Source organism: Leuciscus leuciscus, assembly GCF_965113295.1.
Source record: "Leuciscus leuciscus genome assembly, chromosome: 24".
NCBI classification, from domain to species: domain Eukaryota; kingdom Metazoa; phylum Chordata; class Actinopteri; order Cypriniformes; family Leuciscidae; genus Leuciscus; species Leuciscus leuciscus.
The window spans coordinates 25847573-25862476 of NC_138723.1; the positions used below are offsets into that span (position 1 = coordinate 25847573).

Here is a 14904-nt window from a genome sequence, read left to right on the forward strand (position 1 = left end):
AGCTTGGTTTTTTCACAGATTATCTGTCTCATAGTCTACTGTCAGGACATAATGGCAGTTTTAACAAATATGTAAAAAATAAATTTTTACAAAAGTTACCTACTGCAGCTTTAATATCACTTAAATGTGTAATTACACTATAACTAGAACACCTCAAAATAAAGTGTAATCGAAATAATATTAAATGACCATTTTGTTATTGTTTCTCTTACCATAATGCATGGAGATATGCATTTATTTGTCAATCAGGAGAGAAAAATATATATTGTTTTACTGAGGATGGAGATGTGCGATGCAGGAAAACACAACAGCACTTACAAAGCACAGAGAATGTAGTTATTCAGGTGGAAATAAAATACATAAAATAATATTTTAAAAAGTAATTGGGTGGAAGTTGTGAGACAAATGTTTGATAAATATAATTTTGTATATATGAGAAGATTAGCTTTTCTATTCAGAAATAAAATAAATTATTAAAAAGTCATTGGATGGAAATTGTGCGACAAAACTTTAATAAATATAATGATGCATCAGAAAATTAGCTTTTCTATTTAAAAATTAAATAAAGTAATAAAATAAATGCAAAACTAATTTGATGAAAGAGAAAACTGATAAATATGATGCATCTGAAAATGCATTGTTAAATATGCTTATATCCTTTATGTGAGTTTTGAAAAGAAAGAGTGGGAAAAAAGTAGGACACATCTGGTTTTACTCACAAAGCTTTTTGTGCTGACATATGCACAGTCACATGGAGGGGATTAAAATGTTTTGGATAAATACCACGTTACTGTATGTGTGCAATAAAGTTTCTTATACAAGATTTCATAAGACCAATCTAAAGGGCCTTTCTCCAAAAATAAACAGTCCTTGGGCTCTAGGCTCTTGGTTTCCTGGCTGTAGGTCTGACGTCATGTTGAAGGAAAGCAGAGGGGACGTGCAACTCCAGCCAACTTTCGGCAGGATCAAGCCTGAGACAAGAGCCGCCCCCTCAGCTCCCCCTATCCTGTCTCACAGTCAACAGGAAAGACAGGGCCAGAGCTCGGAGAGAGCAGGCAGGGAAGAGACAAGAGAAGAACAGCACTGAAGACCACAGACAACAGACTAGATGTCCAACAATCTTCCCACACAGGACAAAATGGACAAGCAAAAGCTGAGGGCTGAGCTCAGTCCTCGAGTGTCCAAGAGCTCTGCGCAGCGCCTGAGCAGGGACCTCACCTGCTCCATCTGCCTGGACCTGTTCAAGCACCCGGTTTCCTTGCCCTGCGACCACACTTTCTGCGAGGCCTGTATTTCCAGTTACTGGAACGGCCCTCGCGGGAAAGGCCAATGCGGGTCTGGTTCCTGTCCTCAATGCCGGAAAGTCTTCCCTGGCCAGAGCTACCGACCCAACCGCATTGTGGCCAACATCGTGGAGAGCTACTGCCAGGGGATCGAGGAAAGTGGGGGTCGGCTGACTGGGATGTCGGCCGACACGGTTCCTAAAACCCCAGTTTGCAGCCGACACAGAGAAGAGCTGAAACTCTATTGTGAGGAAGACCAGGAGCTGGTGTGTCTGGTGTGCGGGATCTCTCAGGACCACCGGGCTCATACGCTGGTGTGCGTGCAAGATGCACAGAAGAGATATCGGGTAAGAATCAAAGACAGTTTGTCTCTTATTTTGTAACCTCTTCAGCTCAGCAGAAAATAAGTCATTGTTTTTTGTGTTGAATAGACTTCTCTAACCACTTCTGCAACTGCCCTTCAAAAAGAGCTCAACACTGCTCTAGAGTGTGAGAGAGAGACTGAAGAGGAGGTGAAGAAACTGAAGGTAAGAATCACACAATCTCATGCACACTCTTCAGTAAAGCATTGGCAATGATTCCTAAACCTAACCTGATCAGTGTTATTTTAGTATCATTGAGATACTGGTACAGTTTCTATTAATAGCCTATATATGTATATATTTTTTATTTTGTTTTGTTTAGTTTTTTCAAATTAGTTTTATTTATTTTTATATTTTCCATTTTCCTTGTAATGTTGTTGTTTTTGTAAATTTTATATGTTTTCTGTTCTATTTCCGTTTTATTAATTTTTTTGTATATTACGTATGATGAAAATTAGAATTTCTGACATTTTTATATTGTATTTTAGTTAACATTAATTTAATTTCAAGTAACACATTTTATTTTCTAATTATTACGATCTTTGTAGTTGACCACATAACCCTGCACCTCATCTAAATTCCAGTTAATAGTAAGTAAATAGTACATTTAAATAAACATGAATTCAAAGTTACTTTCTTAAAAGGATAGTTCACACAAAATGACAAGTCTGCCACCCTTTACTCAACTTCACATAATTCCAAACACAAAAGAAGAAGGTTTATAGTGGAAAAGAGTTCTTCAGATAGGCTACAATGTTCTTCACACTAAGAAAAAAAAAATGTTTCTTTAAAAACTCTTCAAATAAAGTTTTTTTGAGGAACCAAAAATGGTTTTACAATGGCATCACTGTGAAAACCTCCTTTTTGGTACGTTTATTTTAAAGAGCGCAGTCTGGGAACGAGGGTGAACCAAATAGTTGACGGTATATGACTTCCATGGTACTTTATGTTGTCAACAACTGTTTTGTTATCGACATTCTTCAAAATATCTTTATCTAGATCACAGTAGATCTGTATCTACTGTGCTCAGCAGAAGAAAGAAACTCATACAGGTTTGAAACAACTTGATAGTGAGTAAATTATGACCGAATTTTCATTTTTAAGTGAACCATTTCTTTTGCTAGGTCTTAAAGGGATAGTTCACCCAAAAATGAAAATTCTGTCATTATTTACTCACCATCAAGTTGTTCCAAACCTGTATGAGTTTCTTTCTTCTGCTGAACTATGGAAGTCAATGGGGTCCATCAACTGTCTGGTTACCGACACTCTTCAAAATATCTTCTTTTGTGTTCAGCAGAAGAAAGAAATTGAAGACAAAATGATGACAGAATTGTAATTTTTTTAGTGAATATTCCTTTAAGGGGAAAATGGAAGAAACCCATTCTGGCTGCACTACAATGCCCACTTTTCATGATCCAGTCAATTTCAAAACATTCGATACCATTTTCAATCAAATAAATGGTTCACGCAAGCGTGAGTTGACTTCCACTCTGAGGGAAAACATTACCTCAAATGTGACTGCTTTCGAACGCAGGAGCACACTGCAGATCTGAAGCAGAGAATCGAGGCACAGTTCAGCGAGCTCCACCAGTTCCTGTACCAGGAAGAGAAACTCCTGCAGGTGAAGCTGAAGACGGAGGAGCGTCGGGAGCTGATAAGGCTGGACGAGCACAAGGCCCTGCTCAGTGTGGAGATATCCCGTCTGCGCAGAGCTATGAATGATATCGAGGACAAACTCAGTGAACAGGATCCTTACACGCTACTCAGGGTGAGTGCACAGTCAGCCACACGTTCACACTCACAGATATTTGCAGCACCAAAGACATTTATTTTTAGTGGGAGGTGGTGATGATTAGAATCGAAATTGGAGTGTGTCATACGCTTGGCATTGGCAATGGGTGTGCAGACAGTGAGGCTTGTGTGTGATTCGCTGCCAGATACAGTTGGATCCTGCAGTAGAGTAGAATCCCATGCTGTCAGTGATTCGCTGTGCAAACGACCCTTTAAAGATAGGCCATTTTAATTGCATAACACAAAATAAATTGATTCGGATCCATTGAGATCCATTTTTTTTATAGTTTTATATATTTATTACATATTTATATACAGTATTATCTAGTTTAATTATAGTATTATAATTTTATATGTATGTATATATATATATATATATATATATATATATATATATATATATATATATATATATATACATACACACACACACACACATATAATAGCCTACTAAATGAGTAAACAATTTAAAAATATTAAATAATACATGTAACATACATTAAAATGTATATATATATATCATTTATTTATCTTATCCTACATTATCATTTCAATAGTTTACTGTTACAAAAAGTTTTGTGGGACATCACTTGGGTTGGGTCAACACAGGAAACAATCTAATGATCTCACCCTTGCAATAGGAAGATAATGCCATTAGTGCAGCACAAGGGGATTTTCCAGAGTCGCAGATGAAGCTTAGTTTCAAACACTGATCTCATGTGGAAAACTTCTGCCCCTGCCTCTCGAACTGAGCCAATTTCATCAATCTCCCTTTTCCTGTCTTTTTTGCAGAGTATAAAGGGCCTGCTTCAAAGGTTAGCGACCTCTGTGGATCTGTTACATTTAATGTGTTCACTAATATTTTCATGAGGAAGTGCTTGAATTGTTTTTGTGTCTGGGCTTTTGTTGTTTCAAGCAGGCAGCCACCGAAGTTCGAGAGGCAGGCACTGACACCGCCCAGCCTGTGTGAGGGCCGCTTCGCCGGGCCGCTGCAGTACAGAGTGTGGAAGTCACTGAAGGGAAGCATCTATCCAGGTTTGGGAATTGTCCTTAAAGAAATAGTATTATTATTATACATTTCATTTATGGACGCCTTACATGACACTCAAGGACACCTTAGAAACACAATTAAACTATCAACATTAAACAACAAATAATCATTATTACAATTATTAACGAATTCTTGACGAAGTCGAGTAATTTTACGTATGTGGAAATATGCAGAGCGAATGACACTGACAATGACATATGTGCTTCGAATGATAAAGTACTGTCAAAGTCAAAGATGACACCCACATTTTTAACCTGATTAGAAACAGACACCAGAAATCAAATTATCAATATTCACAGAGGAACATTTAGATTTGGCCAGATTGATTTTTGAACCGACAAGAAGAGTTTCATTTTTACTTCTAAGTTTAAGAAATTTGTATGTAAACCAGGTAGGTAAAGTTGGGTGTCATCGGCATAGCAGTGGAATTTAATACCAAATTTCCTAAAAATATTACCAAGGGGTAAAATATCAATAATAAATAAAAAAAAGGACCCAAAACTGAGCCCTGCGGAACACCAGTATTGATGTACTAAGGCTTTGATCTAAACTGCTTCAACTTTACAAATCAAGTATGACCCGTAACATAAGATTGAAACCAAGTCAAGGGGGCACCAATGATTCCAATAGACTACAATCTAGAATCAGTAAATGCAGTTAAGACTTATTTGATTACATTTAACCAATTACTATATCATGAACTAACAATTCTCTATTACATTGTTCTAGTTCCCTCAGCCATCACATTTAACTCCAAAACAGCCAACCCCTGGCTCAGTCTTACATCTTCACTCACCTGTGTGCGCTACCAGACCTTCAACATCACGGTGCAGGACAACCCACAGCGCTTCAATGCCGCCCTGTCTCTCATGGGCAGTCAAGGGTTCACTAAAGGCCGCCACTACTGGGAGGTGGAGGTGTACAGCAGCACCGTGTGGACCGTAGGAGTCGCTCGCGAATCCGTCACGAGAAAGGGCGTCATCAATACCATGCCGGCCAACGGCTTCTGGACGCTCTCACTGTCGTATGGAGTTCAATACATGGCTGGGACGTCTCCACCAACATTACTGGCCTTGGAAGAGCCACTGGCGAGAATCGGCGTGTATCTGGACTATAAAAGAGGGCTGGTGTCCTTCTACGATGCTGAGAACATGACACACCTCTACACCTTCAAGGACACCTTCACTGAGACCCTCTACCCTTACTTTAACCTAGGGTTCCTGGATAAAGTGCATGAAAATGAACCTCTTAAGGTGTTCCTACCTAAAATCTGAATTTTGGGTTTTAATATTCCTATTTTACATGCTTTATTATTTTATATTTCATAATATTAATATTTGAAGAGTTCAGATGCAAAAGCCTCTAAATGCCATCTGAAATGTTCTTATAATTTTGATCAAACTCGTATATTTAAATTCAATAATTTCACTTAAATGGCAATGAAGATTACCTATTAATTGTCATTTAAGTGAAATTACTGAACTTAAATACACAAGCTTGATAAAAATGATCATTCTATAAGAAAATTTCAGATGGCATTTAGAGGCTTTTGCATCTGAAATCTTCATTTCTTTTCTATATATAAACACTAGGCTGGACCTGGATATTTTAAGTTTTTTTAAATAAGGGAAGCGAATTACAATTTCCACGATATATATTATTATTATTTATTTTTTATTTTTATGACACCATATTTTGCAAAAGCATTTATGTCAACATTACAGTGGGTTAGTGGAGGCACATGTAAAATGAAACCAAATCTTTAGAAAATGGTTATAAACCCTTTCTCACTTTAATGCTGCAGTAAGCTATTTTATTTTCGACTACCACGCACGCGTAAGATACCCTGACAGATAGACATCACTGCCTTTGTATATACACATGTTCATTTACTCTAGATTTTATAAACAAAGGGGTGAGTGAAGATTTGGCTGGTCAGGATGGTCCAGTCAGCCCCTGCTGGTAGATGCAGTAACTACACCCATCTGAGAACAAAAAACATTTTTATCCATCGACATTCATTCAAAATTATCTGTATATTTTGACTAAAAACTATTTTTGCAAACAACATATCATCAAAACGTTTTTAGTATATTACAGTATATATTTAACCAGTGACAGATTCTTTTCTGAAGGACATTAAAAGCATGAAAATGGACTATTAAGCTATTTCCCCTATCTGCAGCCTTTAATGTAACAGCTCAATGCTGTAAACAGCAAAACAGAGTCAGTACAGGATAGTGTAGCCAGTGCGAATGCCACTTATATCAGCTTAAAACTAGGCTTCTATGCATAAAGAAACATGGTCCTACATATCCTTCTGAAAAAAAGAAACTATACAGATGTGAATAAAAAAAAAAAAAAAAAAACACATTAGGGTATAGCCTACAGTCGTATGATAATGTGCACTCTAGTTATAGTCTAAAATCTACAAGCCTAATGATTGTATCTTTTTTTATAAATACAAACATGTACAATCTCTGGAAGAAATTCATTAAAAACCATCAACAAAGTGCGTTGCTTCATTTTTACTGTCTGGTAAACATCTTTCTTTCCCGCCAAGTTACTTTATACGATCAATGCAATTACCTTTACTAACCACAAGGAGGTGTAATTGTACTCTTTTTACGTTAAGCCAGGGGTGTAAAAACTTTATCTGTCCTGCAGAGTTTAGCTCCAGCTTGACCTGCCTGTAAGTTTCTAGTATGCCTATTAAGACCTTGATTAGCTGGTTCGGGTGTATTTAATTGGGATTTGAGCTAAATTTTGCAGGACAATGGCCCTGCAGGAACAGGATTGGACACCCCAGCGTTAAGCCGACACAGAAATGGAAAAGCGTATTGTCCACGCTGACTCTGTCTAGTTTTCTGGGAGCAGCTATTAAACATAATTAGGCCTACACTAAAGCTCATGATTTCCACCTTTATAATTATTACAAGTCACAATGACTTAAACAACAAGTGGCATGAGTCATGAAGTCCTTTAAACTTGCAATGCAATTTGATCTCTTTTATTTTGCTCTGTGGGGTCCTACTTGGACAAGTCAAGAATTAGCTATATTTAACGTTATACATGTGGTAATAAAAAACCTATAATTACAGGGTGGAAAAACTCGAAATGTGGCATACGGCGTTAAATAATCAGCCTATACACGTCAGTTTGAAAAGAATGAGAAGAAATTTCTAAAACTAGACTTATATTGTTTTTAAGGTAGCCTAGTTCCGGATCTGGTTGATGAAACAAACACAGCATTTCAGCTGTGCTAAAATGTACGATATGATTATGAAGTAGGCCTACACTGCGTAGCCCATATAGAAAAACAGAAATTGCTGTTGTGCGAGTCGCGACTACGAGGGACTATCTTCCAGCGGAAGCAAAGCATTTAATGATGTTTACTGAAAAAAAAAAGGAAAAAAAATTATTCACAATTCAAAATCGTCATTAATATTTTTTTATGTATTAAACGTCCCATAAATGCAACAAATGCACTTGAGGCCGTGCTATATTGAGCATGAAATTGCCTTTTTCTACAGTATGTTTTTTATTTTTTTGTCAAGTTGGCTCACTGCAGACAGGCTATAATACTTACCTAGTAGCCTAGTTTCAAAAGATCATGATTCCTGGTAAAGGTTGTTAACTCAAATACTAGGCTACTCACTGATGCTCCTAGCTCATTTCATACACAAAGGCAAAAAAGCAATAAAAAACCTTTAGTCATCTCACATTGTTTATTAGTCACATTGTCTTACAGTTCTTTGCTTCAGATGGACAATTTCAAATGCCAAACAATTTAAGTCTAAGGGAAGGCTCTCAAGCCGAAACGTGTTGGTATTCTTTAATACACAAGTGTTGCTGAATTATCTGGATCCTTCTTCATTGTTGCTTTACTTTATTCCTTGCAATTTGTGAGTGGGTAAAGTTGCACTAGATCTATTTCTACTAATATAATTTAAGTTTAGAAGTCTGAATAATCATGTACAACTCTCATGTAAGGAATAGTGCTAGAATTTTTTTATTATTATTTTTTTTTACAAAAAAATATAATCCTTGTAAGTATGATTGAATGATATTTTATACATTTCCAAACTCAATTACCCAGATGTGTGGCAATAAAACATTTTATTTTTTATTTTTATAATAAAAGAAACATCTAAAAGTCTTTAAGATGCTAGCCTTCAAGGAATGGGCGAGATCTCTGGGAGGCTAAAGTGCATCAGGGACATTTTGAATCCAATTCATCCTTCCTCCTTGACTTGCAGTCAACAAAGCTCTTCATACTAATAATATCTGCCAGTCTGATGTTCCATTTCCTATAGATTTTTCAATGGATCCTTTGAAGTACGACAAAAAAAATGTGCCATTTCCCAACATCAAGCTTGTTATCTCTGCTTTTTATAGCTGAAAGGCTACATATGAGGTTGGCACCATTAGGACTTCCTCTTTGCAGTCTGGAGGGGAGGGAGCAAGAGGCCTCGGGTGGCTTCAATAATACAGGTGTACAGGAGCTCTTCTGTCATGAAGAACTCACTTACTAGAGTGCAGGGTGTCCTGGAACTTGGTGCTTCTGTAGCGAACATGGAAACCTTTCTTGTTGATGGTGTCGTCCGAGTGAAATTTGATGACAATGGCATCACCAGCTGAATATATCTCCTCTGGTGGCTATAAAGGATCAAATTGAGACATAAATGTATAGATGTGTGTGCTTATGCTGGCTTAACAAAAATCTCAAGCTTACCCCAGACCCACAGTAGCGTCCCAGCCTGGGCACTTTGACATCAGCGCCATCAAACAGCTCCATGTAATCATAGCCACAGTCAGCTTCCTCCTCAATCTCAAAGGTGTGGAAGATGAGCTCCACCCCATAGCCCTTCTCCGCTGAGATCACCCACTGGCAGTCTGAAGCTCCGGGATAGTTGTTGTCACCAAACTGAGCGTGGGAATACAGATCCTTGGTCTTTATCTCCGCCTTCAGACTACCACCACACTCTGAGAACAAGGACGATTATCGGTAGCCAAAATCAAACGTTCATGGAGAACCTCAGGACCATTCAGAGAAAGAAATACCTGCTGAATGAGAGACCTTAAAACCCCTTTTCTGGACCGAGTTATCCGAGGAGAACCGCAGGAACATGGTGTTACCACTGGAAATGACTGGCGATGGCTTTTTGCTCCCACAAAAGCGTCCAAAACTGGTCGCTCTGCCATTTTGGCCGTCATATATCTCCAAGTGGTCGTATGTACACTCCTGATGAGCCTCCATGTCAATCTCTTCAAAAGCCTATGGGAGAGAATACAATTCGGATTAATCGCCACACAAACAGAGCTGGTGAAATGGTTTACTAGTGTATACTGTATCTTTAACCACTCATTTTGTCAGGCCGAATGATGCAAGTACAAGTTTAATGCGGTGGCCTGGGGTGGTGGAGAGGGTCCATGTGCAGGCCTTCTTGCTGGGATATTTATCAGGCCAGTTTGGACTGGTGATGATACCGGACACACTGGTAATGGCTTGATCACAGCCCACTAAAAACACAAAACCAGGACAAAGATGATCGTTGTGAATCCTCAACTAAGGAAAGGATGCATAGAAAATATTTTCTGTAAGCTTAATAAAATTATATCTTGTTTGAATAGTTAATAATAACATAATCTGTTACATTACACATTTTTGGTAATATAACCAAACTACTCTTTGAATACTTTTAAATTGCTTTTGACCTTTGTTTATCAGATAGATTTAAAATGGATAATCTTGTACTAAAGTGATAACAATACAGACTTTTTTTTTTGTTGAAAATTTGACATCAACAAAATAAAGTTCATTAAACATTACATAACGACAGGGTTTCCCACACATACATAGGCATTAGGCTGTTTTAGAAAGGACAAGTTAAAAGACAGAAAAGAAGAATTAGTGAGAATCAATAAATTATGAATAATTTACTGCCATTTTGAGAATATTAAGTAATCATGTAATCAATAATCTACTTACAGGTATCATTTTTTGGGGAATCTGATTACGTAACCCAGATTACCCATTTAATCAGTTACTACCCAACAGGGAAATAAATAAATAAATAAATAAAATGTTTTTTTTTTTCTTTTTTTGTGTGTACTCAGGGCAGCCTTGGAGCAATAACGAAACAGCCCTTCACAAAAAAACATTCATCTCTGCATCTGTATGAGTTCAAAAAGAATACAGAGCTTTGAAGTGCTTAGTTTTGTCCAGTTTATGCCAAATCAATGCCTCCAGCCAAATGAATGCCTCTAATACAAGACTGATTGGTAACGTGATGTAAAGACAAACCTTCTTTGCAGTCATGTTTATTGGTGTGCAACACAAAGCCACTGCGACACTGACAGCTGTAGCTCCCAAACGTGTTAACACACTCGTGCTGGCAACCTCCATTCTCCCTAGAACACTCATCCATGTCTGCCAGAGAAAAAGAGGAACTGTAGTTTATCCTGTAGTTTGTTGATTGACACAATACACCCAATTATAAATATCAGTGAAAGACGAGTCTACAACATTCATGAAGGCTATTAAAGGAAACTTGACAGTTCTGTATTTCACCACAGACATTCATTGTAAGTACATTACTGTAAATGTATGCATTTACAAACTGAAGGACAGCTTGACATAAATTCTGGGTTCAGTACAAAAGAGTCAAAAGAGTTGAAGAGTTAAGAGTCAGAAAAGAAAGTCAAGACTGTCTGAAACTCATTTCTATTGTTCGTTAGCTGACAAGACAAACGCAAATCATCAATTCTCATGCTCACCAGAAAAGAACTGAGCTTTGAAGCCTCTCTTGGACACAGTGTTGTCTGATTTGAACTCAACACGCATACTGTTGAGCTGGGACGTGATCGCCTCTGGTTTCTCTGTGCCACAGAACTTCCCATGAAGCTTGGCGTCAGTGGACAAACCACTGTGTACCTCAACATAATCATATTTACAAACCTGTAAACAGTCAGACAACCAATGAATAGATTTCACATTTTTTTAATAACTTTTTTTGTGCTTGCTCAAAATGAACAACATTTAAATAAACAAATAGTTCATAGATAATCAATCCTTCTTCCAAAACGTCTTTTTGTCTTACCCTGATTCATGGTGAACCTATTACATGTGTTTATATTTTAGACCTGTCAGGATGGTTTTCTCTGGAAATTACGTACGTACGTCAACAGCGGAAGTGGCTGCTTGAACAAGGCGTAGTCTTTGACAAAAATTTGATTTTCTCAACTTTTTTGTTTAAAATGTTGCCTTTCTTTATGAAACTTACCGACATTCAAGTGTTGATTAAAAAAGGATGCATGAAGCTAATAAAATGTTTTTAAAATTAAAGTACAGTTAAAGGTATTTTTCAAGGATAAAAAATTATATCTACATTTGAACAAAGTAGTATACTGCAAGTGCAAAAATAATATATAAATAGTAATAAGTATAATGTTATGTTACAAGTATACTTGCAGTATAAACTACTAAACTAGTAGTTTACTGAGAGTACACTTCAGTGTGTACTTTCATAAACTAAAAACTGTACTACTTGTATTAAAATAGTAAACTACTAGTATACTTATAAGTTCATTTGTAGTACAGATGCATTACAAATGAGAAACCTAGTTGTGTACTTAAAGTTTACTACTGTTACACTTATAGTACACTTAAATGTATACTTTTATATACTAAAAGTGGGCCAATTTAGTCCCAAGCAGTATTGAAATAGTACACTTAGTTTACAACAAGTACACATTGATATTAGTATACTTACTACATAAGTTATGTTCAAGTATATTTTTAAGTATACTTTAAGTATACTTCATAAAATGAACTTGAAGTATACTTCTTTTTCATAAGGGTTTACTGCAGAGATGGCGACCATCCACAACTTTGCAGCCGACACTGCCTCAGAAATCACTAGTTTATTAACTCTTTCCCCGCCATTGATGGAAATTTACGGCAATCCGTGTTTTTACTGTTATATGGTAAGGGCGCTATTACACATCTTCTGAAAGAGTACTGAATCTCCTGACCTCTCTGAATCCCATAAAACAAGCAACATCATATGTAATCATATGCATATGTAAAATAACGCAATCATCAACATTAAACAGCAGATAAATCAAAACTGCCTAATGTTACTGAATGAAATGTCGACCCAGGACGAGCTATAGGACTGTGCAAGCATTAGGGGTGTTGATAGACTCGATCTACTTCATCTGTGTTTTGATCATCGTTCTGAATCCCATCTGGACAAAGTCTTTGACAAAAACGTGATTTTCTCAGCTTTTTGCTCAAAATGTTGCTTTTTTTTAATGAAACTTACCGACATTCAAGTGTTGATAAAAAAAAGAATGCAGGAAGCTAGGATAAAACAGGTTTTCTTTCTTTTGATAAATTGCATGTTCAGATATTCAAACAATCAAATATTCTGGGGGCCATGAAACTTTTGTAAAAATGAGCAAAAATGCTGGCGGTGGCTGGCAACTTAAAAAAAAAAAAAAAAAAAAAAAAACATGCTGGTAGGGAAAGAGTTGATAAATAATTAATGTCTCCTTGCTATTTTTTCTGACACATCCATAATCAATACTTTTGCTGGTGCTTCGTGGCAAACTTTATGCATCCGCTTGAGCGCAGAATAGGCTATATATTCGGCCCTAGTATATATTTATTTATATTTAAATTAATATAAACGTGCAATTAGTTGACTAATGGCTTAAATGAACGACTACTAGTCAACTAGAAACATCTTTAGTCGGGGGTAGCCCTAGTCTCGTCATATCCGTAAATAGAGAAAAGTTTCTCCGGCTCCTTTGAAGTCAACTTACATCGTTCCCCTCAGTCTCAAAAGTGTCAAAAAGGAGCGTGATGCGGTACTGCACAGGTGCAATGAGCTGCCACACGCAGTTCTTGTTGGGCGGGTATTCCTGCGGCCATCCTGGACTAGTGAAGGAGCCATTGAGTTTGGAGATAAATCCTCCACAGGCTGCTGCTGGGATCAGATAGAGGAGTCATTATTATGTTGGCTTGATTGACTTAGACTTTGAGGCAAGCCAACATGCAAAGAGATACACATGACCCAGAATGTTAAACACAAATGTTCTGGCTAGCCAAACAAGCATGCCTTTGAAGGCTTTCAGAAGAAATTTTCCTGCTTTCAACAACTAAAATGATTAATCTTTTCCATTGCCAGCAACATCAAAGCTGGTCAAAGATCTAAAGCAACCTGAATGCAAGCATCAATAAACAAATTGTATGAATACACATTATGGCTTTTAGATGCAAATAGTCCATGTATACCAAATTCTCGTGTGAAATTTTTGCACGGTAAAAAATAAATACGACCTCACGGTTGTGTCAATCACGTTTACACACTGCCTCCAAATCTTTTGTCCGTCATAATAAAACAATTTTATAGCAAGCATTTTGAGAGGTGTTTTGACAATTCAGAGCCACCGAATGACGAATCCGAAAAAGTCTGATCACTTGGAAAAGTAACAGCAAATCTCAAGCCCCATGATTTCTCCTATTCATGCCTCAGGTCACCCCACTTCAGTTAGACATGTTCTAATTTCCCAGTACAATGACTGCAGTTAAAATCAGACAAACTGATATAATGAAAAGTAGGTTCCCACTTCCCAACCCTCAAAGCCTGATTGGAGAGCAGTGAATGAAATGGTCCCTTTTTACCGGATATATAATTACCACACTGGTTTTCCTGATCAGTTATGGCTATTTGTTGAAAGGGAACCACTTCAGGCCTGATTTCACAGTCTGTTTAGTTTACAAAGGCCTGAGAATAACAGGTAGAACCAGCACATTCTCACTCTCAACTTACTTTTTAGACATTTTTGAGCACGTAACCCAACCCCCTACCATATATATATATATATATATATATATATATATATATATATATATATACAGTATATATATAATATAAAACACAGGATATAACAGGCAGATACATCTACAGCACAATTTATTCAAACAGTACAATTATTCCAAGTGTAACGAGGACAAACGATTTATTTGTGTGAGGAACAGACCCAAAAGCGTTCTTAAGCATCTTCATCCATAAAGCTCCGATCCGTCCTGAACACGTTCTAAAATTTCTGCCAGATGAAGCATTACATCAGCTTTGATTCTGAAATGGCATTGGCTCTCATGTGTCTCGTGACTAATTGCATCATGCTAAAGTTTGAGTGTAACTTTTCTAAATGGGATATGACTGTGTGTGCGTTCACGGAGTGGGATCTTTCAGCGATTAAGACCTTGGGCCCTATTTTTAGCGCATGGTCTTAAGCGGACGGCGCAAGTACACTTAGGGCGTGTCCGAATCCACTTTTGCTAGTTTAACGACAGGGAAAAAATGGTGTGTCGGCACACCCGGCGATGGTCTAAAAGGGTTGT

At 37.3% G+C, this 14904-nt stretch overlaps 2 protein-coding genes across 4 annotated transcripts in view; one reads left to right on the plus strand and one right to left on the minus strand.

The window, feature by feature from the left end:
* The first annotated feature begins 772 nt into the window (after positions 1 to 772).
* On the plus strand, positions 773 to 7000 carry trim69 (tripartite motif containing 69). 2 transcript variants are annotated; one of them, XM_082157853.1, is made up of 6 exons: positions 773 to 1630; positions 1715 to 1810; positions 3180 to 3413; positions 4229 to 4251; positions 4353 to 4471; positions 5217 to 7000. In XM_082157853.1, exons 1-6 carry the CDS (start codon positions 1109 to 1111, stop codon positions 5759 to 5761), a joined length of 1539 nt encoding a protein of 512 aa, XP_082013979.1. In that variant the 5' UTR covers positions 773 to 1108; the 3' UTR covers positions 5762 to 7000. The 2 variants fall into 2 exon arrangements, with proteins under 2 accessions (XP_082013979.1, XP_082013980.1); XM_082157854.1 differs by having other exon boundaries at positions 794 to 1630; positions 4356 to 4471.
* Positions 7001 to 8842: 1842 nt separating this feature from the next.
* bmp1b (bone morphogenetic protein 1b) overlaps positions 8843 to 14904 on the minus strand; it is a 32355-nt gene continuing 26293 nt past the window's right edge. Inside the window, exons 14-20 of one of the 2 annotated variants that reach the window (XM_082157839.1) lie at positions 13320 to 13480; positions 11268 to 11448; positions 10795 to 10920; positions 9883 to 10010; positions 9552 to 9765; positions 9223 to 9473; positions 8843 to 9146 (exon numbers count right to left, since the gene is read on the minus strand). In XM_082157839.1, the coding sequence (XP_082013965.1) occupies positions 9012 to 9146; positions 9223 to 9473; positions 9552 to 9765; positions 9883 to 10010; positions 10795 to 10920; positions 11268 to 11448; positions 13320 to 13480 (1196 nt within the window). In that variant the 3' untranslated portion in view covers positions 8843 to 9011. Of the gene's footprint in view, positions 9147 to 9222; positions 9474 to 9551; positions 9766 to 9882; positions 10011 to 10794; positions 10921 to 11267; positions 11449 to 13319; positions 13484 to 14904 lie in introns of both variants that reach the window. The other variant, XM_082157838.1, reaches the window with a different exon arrangement.

Bases quoted from the DNA above. Each gene is read 5' to 3' on its own strand.
- trim69 (XM_082157853.1), top strand. From the start codon at position 1,109: ATGTCCAACAATCTTCCCACACAGGACAAAATGGACAAGCAAAAGCTG. The intron at 3,414-4,228 runs GTGAGTGCACAG...TCTTTTTTGCAG, and splicing joins ATCCTTACACGCTACTCAGG to AGTATAAAGGGCCTGCTTCA. The intron at 4,472-5,216 runs GTTTGGGAATTG...ACATTGTTCTAG, and splicing joins GAAGGGAAGCATCTATCCAG to TTCCCTCAGCCATCACATTT.